General features: G+C 41.9%; 3 protein-coding genes across 6 annotated transcripts; 1 reads left to right on the top strand and 2 right to left on the bottom strand.

The window, feature by feature from the left end:
• Window positions 1-419: 419 nt before the first annotated feature.
• Window positions 420-4,161, bottom strand: best1 (bestrophin 1). The gene is made up of 9 exons (XM_026311688.2): window positions 4,010-4,161; window positions 3,348-3,442; window positions 2,959-3,192; window positions 2,526-2,680; window positions 2,327-2,404; window positions 1,981-2,133; window positions 1,805-1,885; window positions 1,577-1,728; window positions 420-1,497 (listed from the first exon to the last, which is right to left on the bottom strand). Exons 1-9 carry the CDS (start codon window positions 4,159-4,161, stop codon window positions 420-422), a joined length of 2,178 nt encoding a protein of 725 aa, XP_026167473.1.
• Window positions 4,162-4,970: 809 nt separating this feature from the next.
• rab3il1 (RAB3A interacting protein (rabin3)-like 1) lies at window positions 4,971-13,927 on the top strand. Of its 4 annotated transcripts, XM_026311071.1 has the most exons (13): window positions 4,971-4,988; window positions 5,088-5,221; window positions 5,558-5,867; window positions 8,320-8,503; window positions 8,623-8,718; window positions 10,106-10,183; window positions 10,391-10,627; window positions 11,470-11,598; window positions 11,695-11,807; window positions 11,996-12,019; window positions 12,395-12,494; window positions 12,594-12,660; window positions 12,770-13,927. In XM_026311071.1, the coding sequence occupies exons 3-13, from the start codon at window positions 5,662-5,664 to the stop codon at window positions 12,853-12,855; spliced, it is 1,320 nt and encodes a 439-aa protein (XP_026166856.1). In that variant the 5' UTR covers window positions 4,971-4,988; window positions 5,088-5,221; window positions 5,558-5,661; the 3' UTR covers window positions 12,856-13,927. The 4 variants fall into 4 exon arrangements, with proteins under 4 accessions (XP_026166856.1, XP_026166859.1, XP_026166858.1 ...); XM_026311074.1 differs by lacking the exon at window positions 11,996-12,019; XM_026311073.1 differs by lacking the exons at window positions 4,971-4,988; window positions 5,088-5,221 and adding an exon at window positions 5,387-5,431.
• An 84-nt stretch (window positions 13,928-14,011) lies between these two features.
• On the bottom strand, window positions 14,012-21,129 carry epx (eosinophil peroxidase). The gene is made up of 17 exons (XM_026311089.2): window positions 20,197-21,129; window positions 20,019-20,097; window positions 19,845-19,935; window positions 19,550-19,725; window positions 18,971-19,103; window positions 18,727-18,856; window positions 18,438-18,644; window positions 17,576-17,942; window positions 17,337-17,497; window positions 16,994-17,252; window positions 16,727-16,897; window positions 16,103-16,340; window positions 15,803-16,014; window positions 15,561-15,725; window positions 15,000-15,083; window positions 14,783-14,879; window positions 14,012-14,628 (listed from the first exon to the last, which is right to left on the bottom strand). The coding sequence occupies exons 1-17, from the start codon at window positions 20,212-20,214 to the stop codon at window positions 14,571-14,573; spliced, it is 2,646 nt and encodes an 881-aa protein (XP_026166874.1). The 5' UTR covers window positions 20,215-21,129; the 3' UTR covers window positions 14,012-14,570.
• Window positions 21,130-21,146: the final 17 nt, after the last annotated feature.

Raw genomic sequence — 21,146 nt, 5'->3', positions numbered from 1 at the left:
ATACAAAGATTTATTTATTTTTATTGAACAAGCTTGTTTAAAAATGACAAAAGCATAAAATGTTAGATTATTTATTTAAGAGTACACAGAAGGAAACAATGCTAAGACAACTAGAGTTCCAAGAATTTATACATTTGGTTTTGTATCTCGAGTGTGAGATAAAACTGGAAAGTATTTTTCCTTCACATGTTGAGGGTTAAATCTCATAAGGTGCTTTCTGCATTACAAGTAGGTTAATAGTTCATTGTTTATCAGGAAGTAGAGATTAACTCAGTGTTTGCAACAAATACTTTTAAATCGTGTGTTGGGCTCCAGGTTACTGTAATGCATGTCAAATGTAACATAGGTTCATACTTGTTTGTGTGAAATATTTGGAGTACTGCATGTGGTACAAAAACAATGTAGCACACTTTCTTTTCTCAGTCCTGTTCCCTCCCTCCTGCCGCCTTTTTTGCCCTGCCATCCACCAAAACCCCGAGCAGGTCCCCTTCAGCCAATGAGATTCCTGAATCATTGGGGGAGTTTTGCTGATTGGTTTCTTGCTGCGATGAAGCTGAAGTGGAAACTGTGTTCATGTTATTGCTCAACCCACCGTTGTTGCCCCCATTGCTTGCTTTCATGTTGGTGCAGAAGTTCCCGTGGTTACTAAAATTGGCGTGACTTGTCCCGTTGCAGAGGCTTCCCGTCATGCCGGTGCTGTTGGTGCTTGCTGCGTTAATGCTGCTAGAGCTGCTGTTGGGATTACTGGGATTTGCTGTGGCTGTGCGAGAGGGAGGAGTGAACGAGAACACCCTTTCTCCGCTGCTTCCTGGCACTCGAGCACTTGGGGGTCCGGTCTGGCTGTCAGCTGATGGGAGATTGTCCAGAGTAAGATGAGGAGGTGGAGGGCGGCGAGACAGAAGTCCGTGTCCTGGTCTGAGTTTAGATATTGGGCAGAGTTGAGGTGGAGGGTCAGGGAAGGAGAAAGTAGGGGCGCTCTGCATCTCGCAATTCTCAGTCAGCCATGGGAAAGCAGAGGATGGTGGCGGGGGGACATGATTCGGGGTGTCGGGAGGCAACAACTGTGATCCCACTATTGCAGGTGTAAGGGAGCTGCAGCTGCGATCCCATTCGTTTTGAGTTCTCCGGGTGGGCCGAGGGCGGGGCACAGCAGGGGGCACGCAGTGAATGGGTGTTTGTGGGCAGCTGTAGAAACCTGGTCTGTCATATAAGGGCATGGTGGAGAAGGCATAGTCTGGATCCTGTTCTTGGTTCAAAGGTTGGCAGGCTTGACTTGGAGTTGAAGGAACCTCTTGGTGCAGGTAAAGAGGGAAGCGGCTTAGTGGCGCTCCAGGGCGGCGGCGCAGCAGAGGGACCCGGGAGGAGCGAGGAAAGTTAGGGGACTGAACACCGAGAAGACGTCCCAGCCCTCCGAGCAACGGAGTGGAGTAGTTGGCTTCCTCATTTTCTTTGATCTGCTCCAGATTGGACTGAAACTCCATCTCGTCTTTAGGAACACTGGTTCGGATAAAGTACAAGGTCAACAGTGATGGGTAGAGTATTTAAAAATTGCCAGGAAATAGAAACAATACTCAACCTGATGTCCAATGCTGAGCCCATGAAGGACGGTTTACGATGTTCAGCACTGGCAGCAGTGTAGGGAGGCTGAGGTTCAGACTCATTCCAGTACATGTCTTTCTCGACCAATGGCAGGCTGTCGTACATTTCATCCACAGACAACAAGGACACCTGGAACGCAATGAGAACCACATAAGGTAGAACCAAGCAGAGCACAACAAACAGCCAGCAATTTGTAGATCCACACCTGTAAATTGCGATCAACAAGCCAGTTGGTTTCAAAATCGTCGTCGTCCTCACCAAAAGGATTTATGAGTTGCTCAGCCACCTGAAACCACGATAAAAAAAAATAGACCACAACAGAAATGGGACAAATGAGTCACATTTATGTGACTGGATGTCACAAAATAATCTGTTCCCCACCTTCAGCCAACCAACGTAGAAGAAAAACTGCAACAGGGTGAACACTGGCAAGTATAAGTCCAGGTCGTGACCGGGATAGCCCTGAGCTGGATCCAAGAACTGACGACCAACCAAACAAGCCAAGAAGAAGCTGTAGACTGCCACTGTCACCACCTATTTAAAAGCAGCGTTTTGCAGTCATCCATGAGAAACTTTTACTCTAGAACTATAGGATTCAAATTTCCAATAACACTGAGTTAATTGCATTAGCTATATAATGATTATTGTAAGAACATCATCAGATTATTTTAGTAGGAAAAAACTAGTAGTGTCTATTAGAGCACACATAATATGGTATCAACAAAACCTGAGTATAGACAAGAGGGAGGCTGATCCAGTCATAACCATACAGCTTCATACACTTTGCCCGTAAACTATTCAGCTCCTGAAAAGAGAAAAATACAGGACATGCAAAACCAGTTTAAAAGATTTCCAAGCCAGGGTTTTCTTAAAGTGAAAATGTTCAGGCCCCTGTGGCCTCGAAACAGAAAGACATGAAGTCCTACGGTGAGAATGGCGGTGAGCGCCACGTCGTTATTGATGCGACCTTCAGTCCGGGCTCTCAGAGCCAGACTGACGAACCACATGCAGGGCACCCAGAACTTGTTGTGAGGAGAGGGCAAGTCCTCCAGGTGCCTCAACTCTTCTGATGTCATCAGACCTGAAAGACAAACAGTACAGAGATGAAAGCAGCCAAAATTATGCAAAGAGATCAGTTTAGTACTGGTCAGCAGCCAAAATTCAGCTCCTAATCTCAGCTGTTACATCACAAGTGCTAATGGTTTTTGTTAAACCACCTGTGCCATGCTGGTCCAGCACCCATAGTTGTTTTAAGACTTAATGGTGCAAGCACAGCCAGCAGCTTTGGATGTGCTTGTGCTGTATCTGATAGTGGGACAAGGAGTAGTGGGTTTTGGTGGTTTTATCTCCACTTCTTACCTGCCTGCACCAGATGCTCCATGGTGGGAAACCTCTTGTAGACGGCTGTGCTGACTGAACGGTAGATAAGCACACCAGACAGGTTGGCGTATCGCATCAGGGTTCGTCGAGTCAGCTTGGAGCCCTCGTCAGCTCCACGCACATGACCGCCCACTAATGCTGCCAGGCGGTCCGGCCAGGGCACGTTCTCAAACTGACCCCACCAACGAGACACGACCAAGGTGACATAGAAACCTGACAAAATGGAATTAGAGGCTGCCTGCATGGGTGATTCCCATGAGTTAAGATTTATACATTACTATTCCCCAAGTTTGGATTAAATTTCAAACATAAACGAGATGGTGGTTCAAGTAAACCCATTGGTAAAAAGATGGAGGAACCCAACTCACCCAGCACAAACGACACTGGGATGAGCTCTGCGTAGCGGTCACAGTATATTGACAGCTTCTCAAACAGCCTCTTCTGGTCATCAGTTAACACAAACCTGGTAAAAGGAATATCTGCTGAGTTTATCCTTTGCCGTAAGTCATTATAGTGTTAAATCTATTCTTTATGATATGAAAGGTCATTTTTTTCCAATATGTTTTTCATAGCTGAGCAAATATTTTTGTCAAGATAGCAGCAATATGCAAAACTTTCACTTTAAGAAAATGATAAAATAGAAAATACAGTAAAACAATACAGTATCTATCTAATCTATGATGTAAGCAGTCATTATACTTGTCTTTAGAGTCAGCCATGGCGTATATATGAGCCAACTTTGGCTTATGAAAAATATGTCTTATTGGTGTAAATGTTGGTAACAATCAAGTACAGAATAGAAATGTCTAAAAAATAGATGGAGATATTTTAAAAACTGTTTTACATAGTTTATCTACCAGAGATCACCGACAAGTTCATTACTTAGCAATTATCTTTGTCAATATTTTTCAATAAGTGAATTTAAGTGATCCCTCACAAAAATGTGTAAAAATTAATATTGGAAAAGTTTAAATATAGGATTTTAACGTTAAATGTCGGCATCTGTATCACATATCTCTTAAGCGAGTACCTGTAAACGATGCTGAAGAAGTAGTACAGCAGAGTGAAAATGACGAGCTCTCTGTAGAGGAGTTTATAGATGCTGCCCTTCCATCGCAGGAGCAGGTGAAAGAAGGTTCCCAGACCTGCATCAGCAACCCTGCGTGAGTACGTTACTGTCATTGCTGCTGCTTCCTGGCCAACCCGCTGGCTGAATGTGGCCTGACATGAAGGAAACCAGTATGGTGGTGTTCTTGGTGCTCTGTCTGAGCTCTGGATCTCATAGGGCCAATGTTGTCACATATCTAAGCTATAAAATAAGACAAAGAGGTAGGTTCAGATCAGTTCTTAACCTGTAATCTACACGTTTGGATGCATACACCCCGTTGAATTGAGGCACATAAGAGTTTTATAGTCCAATTCTAAATCACCTACATTTGAAGTTCTTATTTATACATTCTAAAATAATAATTTAAAATAAGGATTTTCCTCAATTTCAAATTCACCAGTCTGTCTAAAGAGACGTTTGCTAGGCTACAAGAGGCAAACGCTGTATTTAAAGGTCATAAAAGGTCAAATTTACTTACAAAAGACCGAAGTTATCAGTGAATGTGAAAATGTCTGCTCGTTCGCGTCCAGGGTGAATGTTGGAGAAAGGAAAGCGGGAAAAGAAAAGAGAGCAGGGGATTCCTACACCTCCGGTCACTTGATGTGTTAATCTGTTTCAGCAACAAAGCTGCATTGTGAGGCCAGGTCATGTTAATCTGAACAAATCTGAGGACAGCAGTGCACCCGCAGTGCACCCACAGTGCTACAAATAGGTCGATTAAAGACATGAATTGTGGAGATATGACTTTATGAAACCAAATTTCAGATCTAAGAGTTGTTGAAATATACTTCTACTGTTTTCCCCTCAGCTGCTTTTGATCAAACTCTCCTCTCTGGATTTTAGTGAACCAGATTGTTTTCCTTTTAAACTTTGGAGGTGATCATGGAAAACTTTTGATCAGGTGAGATTGTGTGTGACCCCCCTCTGCTGGAAGAAATGTGTACAGCTGAGTCGTTACCGGCCAGAAGGTGTTAGTGATTAACCTTTTCTGTTTAACCAGGAGACCAACAACAGCGTGTAGACAGTCCAACTTCCTAAACTCTGAATTAGGGATTAGCAAAGCAGCATTTCAGATCTATTTGATAGAATTGTGATGTGCTGGCAACAACTGGGAGTCACCAGTGTTCACTTTTGGTGAGTATGTTCTAAGTTTTTTTTTGCTTTTTTCATCCTGCAAGTGCAAGTCAATTGTAGCCTACGTGTGGCACTTGAATAATGTTCCCTACCTTAACTAATGTTTACCCTGGATATGCATAACAAACCTGCAAAGGAAATAGACTGACCTTCCTTTGCAGTATTCAGAGGGGGTGGAAGCATCTGAGTTATAGTTTAAACACTTCAGAGGTCACAGTTTTTCCGCTGACTAATAGAAGACTTTGAATTTCACATTTGTTCAGTGAAACCTTTATTAGATCATTAGTTTTCGAATGATTGATAATTTGCAGTCTGTCTGTTTTTTCTACATTTTAGGCGACACCGGGGGGGCATTACTAAAAGCACATACTGTACACTAAATCTTCAGTGGACATGTCTGTGACTTTGTGATGAGCCTCGGCCCTGCCTGAGAGAAAGACATGGATGCCTTTGAGGGAATTCACAATGTCCAGATTTCCTCTTCTCCGCCATCTTCAAATTCATCCGGTCTGGGATATGAAGTCCTAAAGACGGGGCAATCTGGAATAGCAGTGTATGCCTCTACGGTCTTCTTTGGGACACCTGGTGTGCTGGGACAGTCATCTTCCAGTAAGGAAACTGAAGAGGAAGGCTGTGTTGTCGCACAGTAAGTGTTACATCCTAAAGGTTGATATCACCTGTCTGGGGTGAATATGTTTTTTTAATAGAAACTTGGAAGATCTGCATTACCTGTATAAGTCGACCATAGGTGACCTTTACCTGGGCTGTAGCCATGTAGACCCACTGCAGGGCCAGACCAGGACTTATTTTAATGTTTGCCTTGATTAGAGAGATAAGCTGAATGGAAATGAGTGGAGACAGATGAGGGGTTGAATGTAACATTGATCCCTGTCCAAACTCCAACCAGAGATGCTGAGATAGTGTCTTAAACCCCTCAGTCCCCAGGTTGCCCCATGATGTGCCTTTTTTTTTTTTTTTTTACAGATTTATGGTAAAAACAACTTGTAGATTGGAAGGTAGCAAATTACTGTGGTTTGCTTTGTGGTTTACTTTGTGTGATTAGTACAGCCTGACTGAGAGAGAATTTGATATGTCAACTGTTATTTTTTACATCAACAAAAATGTCAAATATTAGCTTTGTGCTAAAGATTAGACATTTTATTTATTTAGAAACAGAAAATTCTCTAGGATGAATAGGATAGCACATTGGATGAATCCTGTGACCCTGGGATGTTAGTGACTCATCTATTTTTAAGATCGTGCATTACATGCACACATCTAAAATGCAAAACACCCTTACTCCCTGAAGCCAAAGTAGCATATTCAAATGTTATAGTCAAATTGAGTTTTTGTCCAACACAGTAAAAACCCCAAAGAAGAATTGAATACGAACTTTCCATTATCACTTTATTTTTTAAGCATTTATTTCCCCCTATTAGAAAATGTGGTTAGGGAGCATCACATATTTATACACGAACAGTTAAATAACCACATGAGATAACGCGCTGGAAAACAAAAGGCCGTGCCCGGCGCTGCGCAGACTCTGGGGGTCTGGATGCGGAGGCGGCTCCACTGGCTCCGGACCGGACTTCTTGCTCGGGGCGTTGGGAGTGGATGCGCTGTCATGTGACCTGAAAAAGCGGCAGAAACACAGAAGAGACGCTTATTTTTTTTTCTCACATGAAAACATGAACACGGGGCCGAGAAGATCCCCGGTGGAAGATACAACCGGAAAAGTGTAAACCAAGTCGCTGGTCGACTTTTGAACCGGGTCGTGTTTGGCGTTTGTGGCCGCTGCTGTCGGTGGCGACGTCAGCGTCCGCATTCCTGCGCTGACTGAGATTTAAAAAGGCTGAAACCAGCTGGCGTCTGTTCACTTTGTTCAGTGTTTGCTCAGTAATTTAGCTGCTGGAGGACACGGCAGGGGAGAAGCTGACGCACTCACCCAGGGTGGGAGGTTTATCTGCCGGACAGGGACGGGGTAAGGGCGGACACTGAGGGGAAACCTCGGCGTCTCCAAAAGTTGTAACTTGGCTAACAACAACTAGCTAAGTCAAAGCTAGTTGGCTGCTTTGAGCATTAACTGGACAATTTAGGGACCAAATAATCGCCTGCTCTAATTGCTCTGATGGAAATTAATCTTTGGCATTGCTAATGCAGTAGCAGGGGTTCCCAAACCGTGGTCCGGGGACCCTCCGAGGTCTGTAATTTTAGTGAATGTAACACTGGCTAGCACTAGCACCAACTAACTAGTGTTATAAGGTTTTTATGTTGTATCAGTTCAAAACGTTTAAATTACTTTTATTAATGTTTTGAACATTTTGTTAATTTAACAGATTTTGCATCTACAACCCCTTGACACGTAATAAACAATAGGTAGTTGTCAGTTTATTAGGTACCCTTAGCTAAAGTTAAACCTAATGCAGCAAAATATAACATTCTGCAATAGAAACCCCTTTATTAAGGTAATGATGTTCGGTTTTTTGTTGAAACTGTTTTACAGATGTGTTGGTTCAACTGTATTGAAAGATGGAGTTTGTGGTGTTTCTGTTATTTTGTCCATTTGTTACTTGAATCATTGATGCAAGGCTGAACAGGAGAAACACCTCTCTGTATAATGAAGTGCAGCCTCTAAAATAACTATACGGTTGAATTAGCAGCTGTCAGAAACTGAGCATTATCACCTTAAGGACAGAGGATTTATTGCATCAGCTTTATCTGTGTGTACCTAATAAAGTGAATACTGGGTGTATCTCCCAGAAAGAATGTGACTGACGTTTCATCATCATTGAAGTCACTTGAGTATCCATTTGGCATGAAAAAGTTTAGGGACACTTAAACCTGTACACATTGGAGTTTAAGGTATTGTACCAGAGGTTTATGTAATCAGTTGCAGTTTAAACAAACAAACAGTGACATATGACACTAAGCAAACAAGGCAAAACAGAAGCAAACTAATGCAAATCGTGAGTGAGTCATGATCACTAAAGACTGTACCCGAAAACTGTCATTACCAACCTTCTCTTAGGAGTAAACATGAAACCTTAATGTCCTGTCAATAATCGTGTTTATTTTTTATTTTTTGCAACCCTGTGTAGGTTGGTAGATCTGGATCCGGAACCAGAGTCCCGAGTGGAGGGAGGAGGCCAGGTTAGGCCCACCTCAGCCAGAGACCATGGCGACCTCTCCCGGCTCCGCAGCTCCTCACTTGAAATCAGAGAAAAAGAAATCAGGGAAAAGGGCTCAGAGATTCTTAGAGAACAGCTGGATGCTGCAAAGAAGGTTCTGTATCTTATTTATGCCAACACAGACATGGAGAGATGGTGTGACCTAAAAAAGCTGACAGTGCAAGTGTTCTTCCTTGTTAAATGTGGTTGTGACTTTTTTCCTACATGGCACAGGAACTGAAACTAAAAGACAAGGAGTGTGAGCGTCTGTCGCAGGTCAGGAATCAACTGGAACAAGAGCTGGAGGAGCTGACTGCCAGTCTGTTTGAGGTAAGCAGTTGTCATTGCTGCATGTTTAATTCTATAATGTTTTAGTTTATAACCTACATCATTTAAAGTCTTTGGCATAAATTCATCATTTTAGTTGATATGATGAACCTGTTTATTTACACATCCAGCAACAGTACCATTTATTTGAAGTTGTTTCTGTCCACCATTCAAATTAAAGTTCTATATTCACTGTCCTCTTAGCTCTGTTTTTGGTCTCCTCCACCTCCAGAGGGAAATACACATTCAGTTTGAAGCAATATAATGGATACTATATTGAAGTATCAAGTATCAGCCTTAACTTCAGTAGGTGTGTTAATGAGTCTGACTTCTGGCAGTGATTGACTGCAAAAGAATTTTCCACAAAATATCAAAAATGACAATTTTGTTAGACATCATCTGCATCTGTCCAATTAGTATTGAAACCTCAATGTTCCAAAATATGTGTTAAAATTGATGTATCTCTATATTTATTGATGAAAAACTACTCAAGTTAAAGCTCAGGATTGGTACTTTAATGCAATCTTCATTATGTTAATTCAAACTGAATGTGCTGAAACACAGAGCCTAAAGAACAAGACAGGTTAAACCTCACTGAGACATCAGATATCTTGTCGCAACAAAGACCTCAGATCAGATCAGTTACATAGTTGGCACCTCTTGGTCATGTGGACACCCAACCCCCCCAAAACCCTGGACTGGTTGTAAGCTGCACTAATCAATATTTTTAATTATTTTAATCATGGATCAATTGTAACATTAGAAGGCTCAGCAGTAATGATGAACCCACAGAAATATTCCACAGATGCTGCCATTCATTTAAACTATATTTTAGCTTCTTTGGTTTACAGTCATTTGTTGTCAGTCTTGTTTCCCACAACAGCAGGTACCAAACTCAAAGTATTGGCAGACAGACAAAGTTGACCACTTGTTGGTGAACTTACTGAAGCATTTAGCAGCTTTAGTTGCAAGTGTTGCTAGAGAGCTTAAATTAAATCTCTATCTGGATGTATAAGTCGAACTGTTCGTTAACGTGATCTAAACAAAACTACACATGATGATGTTACCTATGTTTGAAGTGTCCTTCAAACTCCTGATTATGATTTTTTTTTTTTTTTTAAGCAAGACACAACTGGACACATTTCAGTAGAAGCCAGGATAAGGTTACAATGATATGCTCAGCAAATTTGATGGGAGTGGCCAAAAAGAAAAATATGCTAAAGTTAAAGTTATAATTTATCTGCTTTAGCATGAGCAAATAATTAAGAACTGCTTCTGATCAGAGGTCTCACACTGCCTTTTTTATGACCACCACAGATTGACAGCAAATATGTTCAAATTAAAGTGTGTGTGTTTTAAACCTGTGTTAATGTAATCTGCTTCACAACAGGAAGCTCACAAGATGGTGCGAGAAGCTAACGTCAAACAAGCAACAGCAGAGAAACAACTGAAGGAGGCTCAGGGGAAGGTGTGTGAAGTTGTTTCTGTACTCCAGTTAAAACTTTAGAAGATGCCTAATGAATTGGCCTTTAGTCCTCTTAAACTTCATCAACATCTCCTGAACTGTTTTTGAATCAAACTCTGATTATTATTATTATTATTAATAGGCTGCTATTTAAACACGTTGTTTTAGATACAAGGGCATCAATGGCATTTTTCTCTGTCTGTGTCCCAGATTGATGTTCTGCAAGCAGAGGTGACAGCCCTCAAGACTCTAGTGTTGACGTCCACACCATCTTCACCAAACCGGCAGCTGCACCCACAGTTGCAGTCTGCAGGAACCAGGGGAGCGTGCAAACACAACGGAGGACACATCCGCAACAAGAGTTCTAGTGGAGCCTTTCCATCCTCACCTGCAAAACCAGAACCTCCGTCGGTTTCTGTTCAGTCTGTGACCAAAGAGGACCGAGAGGTAACTTGAGTGAAATTTTGTATGTTTGTCTCTCTTTTCTCTAAAATATGTTTCTGCCCCTTTGAACTTGTACATTCTCTTCTCCTGTGACTTATTCCTGCTTCCAAACTTTTTTCTCTTGCTTTGAGTGGGGCTTCTTAATTTTTCTTTTCTCTCACTACTAACCTCTACCTGACTTGTTCTTCCTCTCTATCTCTGGTTTCTCTTCCTCTCTCAGCCTACTGTCCCTGCTCTCCTCTCTCTGATTCTCTGCCTGGTTCCTGGGCAGTCTGTCAGTGTGACCTACGACTCGTATTGGCAAGAGCGGGGAGAGGGTCTAAAAACTGATGGCAGACAGGTAACTGCATCCTTTTAAACGGGCTTGATAGAGTTCCAAGTTTAGCTTCTGGATATGTGCATTTGCAGGACAACATTTTTCTTCACCAGAGTATAAAGTGACAACCCTGGAACATCTCTGCTACATAAGTGTATTTACTATTTATAATTAATGCTATTGGTGGTCGGTTTTCATTGTTGCATAAATCATCTACTCGATGGGTTACCATAAATTCGGTACACACATTTGTGTCTTGTCACCTGAACTTACAAATACATTTTGTGATCCCTTATTTTTTACTTCAGGCCCACCATTAGATATAAAGCTCAGTTTGTCCAGTACTTTGGTTTATGACCAACATCCTGTCAGTTGACATTCCCATTAACCTGGTTACTTTTCATTGCTAATCAGTAAATGTTAACATGCTGATATTCTAGGAGAGTGAACAAGATATTCATTAAAAAGTCACTCAGTTTGTCCTGGTTGATAGTTTTACAGTGAATGACAGATGGTTTTCTCTCTGCAGGTGGACTCTGTTTTGTATGCAGAGTTTCTGATGTGGAAGGAACATCCAAGTCTGGACCGGTCCTCTGCTTTCCTGAACCGTATTTATAGAGAAGACATTGGGCCATGCCTCTCCTTCACAAGATCTGAGGTCACAGTCTCACTGTTTCTTTGTTCAACCACTACATCTCTGCATTGTCACATTTTACAGCTTGAAGTTGACATGATTTATTCCTACTCTCCAAAGTTGTCCCAGCTGGTGCAGAGTGCCGTGGAAAACAACTCTCTGACCATCGAACCTGTGGCCATGTCGTCGTTACCGATGGTTAAAGCCTCAGCTGTAGAGTGTGGAGGCCCTAAGTGAGTTATAATGCTTAAATAACAGACGACAATCCTGTCCACTCTTTCACCACCCACTGCTAAACAATGACCAAGTCAACACTGGCAATTCACTCTTAGTTAGTTTGGGGTAGTCCACTGATGATTTATGGGCATAATCAATGGGCACTTTGCCAATCACTGTCTGATTGAACATCTTTTTTTCCCAGTGGCTTTAGGGCAGCAATAGAGACGTAAGTCATCCCAAGAACCAGTCACTTGTTTGTTTCACTAACAAATTGCTGTAGCATGAAAGGAAATCTGCCTGTCAAATCTTTATATAATCCAGGTGTGGATCTGCATGTGGCTGTGTGTACACAGTAATGTAATCTTGAACCTTTTTCTCTTCTGTCTTAGTGACTAACTTTCTCTTGTTACAGTTTCTTACGTAAGATGTATTTATACCTGGAGTATGTCTTCTCTTTTTTTAGCGAATACCTAAGTTTTGTTGTTGATCATGTCTGCAGAAATGTAATTCATGTTCTGTTTGCTGTGATAAAATAAGTGTGTGTACAACTGCTGAGCTGATCTTTAAACAGCCGATTTAACATTTTCTTCTCTGCTTGCAGAAAATGTGCGTTAAGTGGCATGTCACGGCTCTGTCGACATCGCATTAAACTTGGCGACAAGGGGAGCTACTACTACATCTCTCCTTCCAGTCGAGCACGGGTAATTATCACTCGATCTTTGTACCCTTCATTAGAGATACTTCTGTTACTGCTGTGATCTGCTGCTACATGTGACCTTGTCCTCATTTCATGTTTCTAGATCACTGCAGTTTGCAATTTCTTTACTTATATCCGCTACATCCAGCAGGGCCTGGTGAGACATGATGGTAAGTAAACATCATGTCTGAAAAATGCTTCTGGCTTTGCCACTAAAGGTTTTATGCAGCCATCTGACATGTTTTTATCTTTTTCTGTTTTCTCTCCACCCTCATCCAGCGGAGCAGATGTTCTGGGAGGTGATGCGTCTGCGCAGGGAAATGACTGTGGCCAAGTTAGGTTTCTACCAGACTGACCAGGGTTAGAGGCAACATCCCAGGACCGTGATTATCCACAAGAGTGTAGGTTTAACTGTGGTAACAAACAGGTTGTGTTTGTAGCAGAGGCCAATCAGAAAATATTCTGGTGTCATTGGGTATGCAAAAAGACATTTAAAACTAGCACAGCTAGAAAAAATTAATTGAAAAAAATAACCATTTCAAATATCGAATGTTACTCTGATATATGTACAGTGTATTTTCTGTTTTAACTACAGATCTCCAGGAACTTTCTCCACTAGTGGAGAATTTGTTATCATGTAACCTCTATCTCCCTGGTGGAGTACATACAATTTCTCATTTTCCCACAACTGAATCTGTGTATCACTTTTCAGGCGTTAGTCTTTTGGGAAGATGAGCATAACATGGTATAAGTGTACTCTAGAAAGTGCAGCTGGTCTCATACCTCAAATGTATTAGTATTATAATTATATATGCAAGACAGTAACAGTACCCATGTAGTTTCCACAGAACAATTAGGTTTTTTTTTTTTTTTTGTTTTTACATGAATCTAAATCAAATCTCACTAGCATCTGTTAGTTACTTTCGATTATTGGCCCGACAGCCAGGACTTTATGTCTTAGCATGGCCTTAATTTTGTTCATGCACTTTTACAGGACTTGCTCTATGGGCCTTGTATAAAAAGAATTTCACATGAGCCTGGTCTGTACTTAATCATTGTATTACTAATAATTAGACCAACACATTCAAATCAGTGATAGCTTTACAGTGTAAACAGAAAATAAACGAGCTTTAATACAAGCAATCACAATATACACATCTGTTACACGCGTACGTACAGTATAAGCCATAAGTGATTTTGCATGAATGCGTACATAGCCATATTATGCAATGTATATTTGTTGTACCTCAAAGTAAAGATTTATTGCTATTAATGACCAATTTTTACAGATTAGTCCTTTGAAGGTAAATAAGTGTCAGAAAGTGCAATAACTGCTTCTTAGCCTTATTTAGGGCTTTGAGGTTCTAACCTCAGTGTATTGATTGTTACATGTCTTCCAGTGTAAACGCTCCATTAAAGATGAGGCATTGTAAGCTCCCACCTTTGTACATTGTGCAATTTAAACCTGATAAGCAGATAAAAGAAACAGCAGGTTTGACTGTCAGTTTTGTAAAGTCTAGACTGTGATTTGGGAACAATAACACTTGTCACTGTAATTTCTTTCAACCCAGAACAACTAGATGAGACATAGAAGCTTTTCTGTTCAAGCTACTGATTTGGTTTAAGATTAAAATTATCACTAGGAACTACTTGGCTACCCTGATGTGAACTCGCAGTTACTTATCAGGTTTGTATGTAGCAATCAGTTCCTGCCGACAGAGGCATTATGGTATGAAAATCTTTTTAGGAGCAATTGTTCTAGTAAGAGTTTCTGGACTGAAAAGACCTTTGAAAAGTTATTATTCTACATTCACTGCCTCATTAGACAGATTATAGATTTAATCTTAATAATTGGTTTAAGATGTAGTGACATGCTATATAGGCAGAAACTGTTCACTCATCCTGTTCATAGAAAACACTGTCATCAGCCTTTGTGTAATTAAATAGAAAACATTCTTCTATTATAAATACAAACATTTAAAAAGTTGAAAGATAAATATTTTAAGTTAGACACATACTAAAGACATGAAGATAATTTTATATAACACCAACAAGCATTAGAATAAAAATTCAAGCTGGATTAACTTTTTTCTTGGCAACATCCAGCAGTGACTAACTCTACTTTCTTTGGGAAATATCTGCAAGAGAGACATACATACATTTGATCATTTAGGAATAAATTAAGTTCTATTACTTTGCTGAATATGTATGGTTTTAGTTATAGTTAAAATAGTTTTTCTGATACAATATATATCGTGTCCATTAAACTGATTCTGGTCTTTAGTGACTTACCTTCGATAACAGACCATGATCACCATCAGTGCAGCCACACCACCGATCACAGCTATCAACGCAGTGGCGATAGAGATGGCAGATGGTGAGGGCGGTTCTGGATTAGTGCACACACAGAAATGTTCAGTTATAATTAATTAACATATAGTTATTTGTTGCACATGTTTAAATATTTCAGTACATGGATTTTAAAATGATCTGAGAGATCATTGGTTACCTGTGCAAACAAAGGAACCTGGTATGTTGACACACACCAGGTTTTGTGGACAAGGAGAAACCTGTTCTTCACATTCGTTAATATCTGTTGAAATCAGGCAAAAACTGGTATTTATGTACACACACACATATACATATTTGGTGCCATAATAGTCCATACAAATGTCTAAATTAATGAAAAGTTCAAGTGGTGTAAAATGTTTTTGATTAATAATCAGAGCTATTTCACTACAAATTTCAGTTAGTAGCTGGTTGTGAAGCTTTCAACCATATCACAATTTTCCAAACGAACTTGCAGTTGTCATGAAATTGTAGATGTTCAGCTTCCCATTTGGCCGAGCACGTTCTACTTGAGATTGTTCATCTTTGACCTTATATATAAATAATAATCCCATTCAAGAACATTTCTTTGCAAAGTTCTCAGAAAAATTGAAATTTTTAACTCATTCCTTCCATGACAACAAAGAAAACTGTGATACCATTGAACAGCTTTTCCGGAGATCATCAATGGTGAGGGTATTTTGTCACGAATGAGTTTCCAGCTTTAGTTTAGGCTCAGTACCTAGACAGGTTGGAGGTGCAGGCCTCCACTGCTGGCTGTTTGGATCACAGCTGACAGATGAGGACCCCAGCAGCTTGTAGCCAGAGTGACACTGATACAGAATCACAGAGTCACAGAGCACAGAGTAGCCAGATTGAATTCTGGGTATTGGACCACAGCTGGGATCTGGAAGAGAGGTCAGTGAAGAAACAGACATAACTGATAACCACGCTCTCCATATTTCTCTGTCCTCACTTCCTCACCTGTGTCCGGCTCTTTCCAGGGACTGAGGTCGAGGTGTGGGATGAGTGGGTGGGAACAGGCCAGCATGTCCTCAGGTCTCTCGGTGCGTGAGAACGGGTTAGCAGGTACAATGGTGATGTGGGTGTTGTCACAAATAATGCGGGACAGTGACACGCTGTGGAGGTGTCTCCTTTGGGTGCTGGTGAACACGCCTTCCCTCTCCCACCAAAACCTGACGACAAAGACAGATTTTACTGTCTGTGATGTTCATTCATGTCGCTACATCATTAGATGATTAACAGAAGAAGATTTAGTTGTACCTGTCTCCATCTCTCAGGGCTCTGAACTGTCTGGCCAGCAGACAGGACAGAAGTGGTCCCACTCGGCCTCCAGGTAATGCAGGCTCAGAGATGGCCCCCACCCACAAGTCTATGTTCTGTGGTGTTCCATACAGGAGCTGGAATTTATGAGCCAAAGTGAAATTACCCAGGATTACAGCCAGTTCTGATGTGGAGTTGGGAACAGAGAGGCCACAGAACCTTCGCCACGAGCTGTATCCTGACGGGACAGGGCAGGATGGAAGTCTGGTAAACAAAGTGAGACTTGAAGAAAATTAAAATCAGGTGTTTATTTAGTGTTTTATAGTTGACATAAACCAACTAACTTAAAATAAAACATTCAAGTTTGAGGAGGAAGAGTATTGAGACACTTAGTTTTAGGTTTAGACAGTAAGCAGAGAAATGTCATTTATGTTCATAGTGCTTCATGGAAAAATGAAAGAAGGAAAGAGACAAAGTAAAAACAACAAAAAAAAAAAAAAAAACATAATTTGGTACTCGTACTCTTTTACTTGTTTACAGTGAACAGACACTGTTGTTGTCATTGACGTCTTTAAGTATAGTGATACAATAACTATGGGCTGTGCCTAATATGAAAGCTGGTACCTGGCAGGCCATGGTCCCGGCCCCTCTGGAGGTTGAGGGCTCCAAGGTCCAGGGGCATCCCTCCCTGAGCTTGAAACAGCCTCTCTGTCAGCTCCTCCACCATCATCTGACCTGGAGTCTGCAGCTTGGCAGGAGACAGTAACAGGCCACGCAGCACAGGATCTATACCACCTGAAACACCCGGAGAAAAAGAACGACAAAAACAGAACAGTGGAGTAAATCACATGTAACGATGTGAGTACGACTAATTATAGCTTTGTACTTTACCTTCCTGCACAACCCTCCAAGAGGCAAATAGTGAATGATGCAAAGGCAGGTGGGGATGCTGGGAGTTAGTGGTGTATCCTGGCCCCAGCCTGGCCACCAATGGCTGCACAGTGACATGAGCAAAACGAAATGCAGCAGTTGCAAAGACGTTAGCGATGCTGGGATCCACCTCAGGATCATAACCCTCATAGGGAGGTATCAGGAGGGACATGGCACTTTCACCGAGGACTCGTGGCAGGTACTGCTCCCACGTTAGGATCTGGAGCGGTAAAGGAAGTAGGAATGCTGAGAATGCATGAGTAAATAGAAATCAAATCAATGGAGCTGAAACTCTTGGTGCTACCTGGTGAATGGCACCCATTATTTTGCGGGCCTCCTGATAGAGGGTGTCAGGGCTCCAGTGAGGGTTGAGTAGGTGCAGCTCTTTGACCAGGCGGTTGTGCTCTCTCAGAAAGAGTGTGTGCAATGCGATCATTCCCAAATGCTCATTGGCTCTTGAATCACCTGTGAAATATTCATCATGAACAACTGCTACGCTGACGCCTGCAGAGAACGGATTATTCACTACATTTATTGCCTCACCAGCTTGAAAGCAGGACGTGGTGTTCTCCTGGTGTGTAGACTTTTCTGATTCCCCTGGTGACATGGAGTTTCGAGGGCCACAGGGGTCCAGGTGAGCCTGCTGGCGAGGCAGGAAGGGCATGTAGGCCAGATCGTGGTCCGAGTGCTGTGAGTTGAGGGCCATTGAGCCCAGTGGAGAGGAGTGGTTTCTCAGAGCTGATGCCAGACTGGTGGAGCTACCGTACACCATACTAGCATCTACAAAGGAGGTGATGGCGTTAAGCTGCTCCCGCTGGCGATGAGGGAGGATTCCAGCACCACAGCTAGGAGCGGAGCGGAAGAAAGGCATACAGCTCTGGACACCATAACGAGGATCTGACAGAGGAATCTAGGAAGAGATATTTTGTTTTTTGTTACCGACATGGGAAAATAAATGTTCTAGTCAGTAACACTGTCCGCTTTCAGACAGGGTGATCAACAAAAGTCGAGACACCTATAGGAATTATTAGCATCAACTTTTACTCCCATTGCTGCAGAACAGCTCTAAGTTGTTACTTATTCCCTGAAAAAAGCTTTTTGTATAACTTTGAAATGTACATTATTTTTCTTGATAAAATAGATTTTTTCACCTCTGGCAGCTTACATCATTTCAGGTTATTCACTGGACTGAACTGCTTAAATTTTAAAAACACAAGAAAATTTTGGGTGTTCTAAAACATTTGACCAGTAGTGTAGGTCTTGTCAAGGGGTTGACAAACATTTTCTCAACACTTTCTACTAGTTTTACTTGTATTCTTTCTATTTTATCTTAGCATGTGTAGTTGCATTTAATGCATACATGGAATACATTTTCATATAGCAGTAAGATGATAGTAAGGTGCACCTGTATGGGGAAGCAGGGTGCGTCTCTGCTGCAGGTGTGTGTGCAGTCAGCTCCAGTTCTGAAGGACACTGTACTGGAGCTCTGTGGCGTCAGCACCATGTCGTGGTCGATCCACTGTCCCCACTCCACTAGCAGGTGGGACAGAGTGGAGTCCAGAGAGATGTTGTCATTGTGAGTGAACAGCACCTCCTGAGACACCAGCCGCACCTGGACAACAAACAAGGTGAGGAGTGTTGGAGTTACTGCAGCAGAAAGGACAAAGTAGGACATGCTGCTGAAGGACTCTTACAGGAGGCAGGCTGACGTTGTGGTAGGTGTGTTCTGGGTCCCAGCCTCTGGGAATCCCCCACACAGCCTCGTACTCTGGAGGCAGCCAGCGAGAGTATGGGATGTTTGCAGCCCCCCATCTGGGGCTTTGTCTGAACAGGACAATGAGAGATACATTTAAAAAAAAAAAAAAAAAAAAAAATCAGTACTGCACTGCTCTTTTACTACATGTGGTTACTGTGTGTTTACAGCACATGGACTCTGACCTGTTGTTGCACTCTCCTGTGATGGATCTGTAGCGGTTAGACAGACAGTCGCTCTGACAGATGGGTTTCCGCAGCTCAGCAGAGCAGCCCGTCACCTGCAGCAGATTCCCCACGTCTCCTTCACTCAACAACTCTTTAGGAAACCAAGAACTTGGTGATGACAAATCATAACTGCTGGGTTGAACCTTTTTTAAGTGATTATTTAGATTCTTTGCTACAGTTTTATGTCAGAAAACGTGACCCACAGAGCAGATATTCACTTATTGTAGAAGAGAAGAAACAAGGACTTGATCTGTTCCTAATAAACGGATCCTGAATTTTGCATTGATTTGTGTTATTCCATTACATTGGCTTACATTCATTCAGTCTCCGCCTGTCTATACTGATGATGCAGTAACCACTACAAAAGTCTTAAATGAATCACAGAACAAACTAACATAAATAACCAATCACTTTTTTGTACTTTTTCCACCAAATGATGTATAAAACAATGAACAATACAAGTGACTGTGACTCATTCTAGTTCATCAAATACTTTGATTTAGTGAGGAAAACTGCTTTTTTCCCCCTTTTGATTACCATGTGGGTTTGGTTGCTCCATAGTGTGAGTGTAGACCATCTCTCTGATCAGCTCCACTGTGTTGTCCAGCAGTTCAGCAGCCTGGATTTGAGTCCTGGTCCGAGCTTCGGTTTGTTTAAACTGAGCTAGCAGGTCACTGGATCTCAGGGCCCCTTCAGACAGAGACGTCTTCACTCTGGAGACATTGAGAGCTTGGTTTTTATTCCCTTACAGAAATTAGATGATGATTTCTGCTTTGCATCGGGTTCTGCTCAGTCTGGAATATTGCCCTAGCAACTTTGAAATAGGTTTTACCTTTCACTTGTGTGAGCATAAGCAGCATCCGTCATCTCAGTCGCCCTTTGAAGCGCCTTCTTCACAAATACAGACCCTGGATACACAGTTTCTGAAATAAAGAAACACAGGCACAGTCAGAAAGGGTCCCCAGTCATTGCTTTTTTCAGTAATAAATCTGATGAGAAATCATACCTGAGCTGTTGGCAAATACTCTGTTCAGTGCAGCATGCTCAGGGAGGATTAGAGCCAGTCCAATCAGAGCAAGGGACACCTGAAACCAAAGAACATCAACAGAGTATCTCGAGAAATGTGGTGCACTACTCTATGAAATAAATTTAAAAGAACAAGAAGTAGAAAAGCAGAAACTCACCATCAGTGCTGTGTCCATCTAGAAGATTAAAACAATTCAATCCGTGCAGAAAAGACTCACTTCATGCTCATAGGATGCTGTGCTGTGACTTATATATCGAGAGCCAACGTGTGTGTTTGTGTCAGTGTGTGTTCTGCTGCCAGCGTTGAGGTGGCATTTATACACTGGAAGCAGAGCCAACAGGTATGTGCAGAATCCCCTTATCTGTTCTCTGGTGACAGGAAGGCAACATCAAACACTGGATTCACTGCCTCCACCAAATAGCTTTTCAAATCAAATTTACGTCTGTCCTCTCGCCCATGATGAAAACTTTCTGTCAGATCAACGTTTCAAATAAATGAAACAATTCCTCCCGTCCCTCCGCAGAACTGCAAATGTGTACCTTGGTAGCGCCAACCAAATTCAAATTCAGGTGGTTGAAATAGTGTCCACACAGCTTACCTGAGTGGGCAGACAGTTTTGAACTTTTAAGTCTCCTAAGAGGATTTCACAATGATGTATTGTTTTTTTTAAATTAAAAGTCTCTTTAGCACAAGCCAATTCATTCTGATCACTGACAGACAGGTGGCTAGGCTGGAAAATGAGGAAACAAGGACTCTGGCGGGGGCGAAAACAAAGGGAAGAAACAGCAATGAGAAGGAAAATAATAAAGCATAAGGGATCACAGAGAAAGGTCTCATTTAAATCACTGTGGATGATGTGACTCATAAAGCACGGGCAGGTCCAGCGAGAGGCCTTAAAAGTAAAATGTGAAGGACCAGGACTTTCCCCCTTCCCGCCCTCTTTCCTTTGATGCTCCAGGTGTGTGATACAATCGAGTGAGTCATCAGTCTCATTTCAGTAGGTTGTTATTAACATTATCTCTGTTGACCCACATTGCATTACTGTGCACTGTATGTGCTGTTCAGGTTCACGATCTGAAATCTTTTGTTCTCACAAACCCAAAAACA

Source organism: Mastacembelus armatus, chromosome 6, assembly GCF_900324485.2.
Source record: "Mastacembelus armatus chromosome 6, fMasArm1.2, whole genome shotgun sequence".
Classification (NCBI taxonomy): domain Eukaryota; kingdom Metazoa; phylum Chordata; class Actinopteri; order Synbranchiformes; family Mastacembelidae; genus Mastacembelus; species Mastacembelus armatus.
Note: the sequence above shows the minus strand (reverse complement) of the source record. Positions and strands in the feature narration are given on the sequence as shown.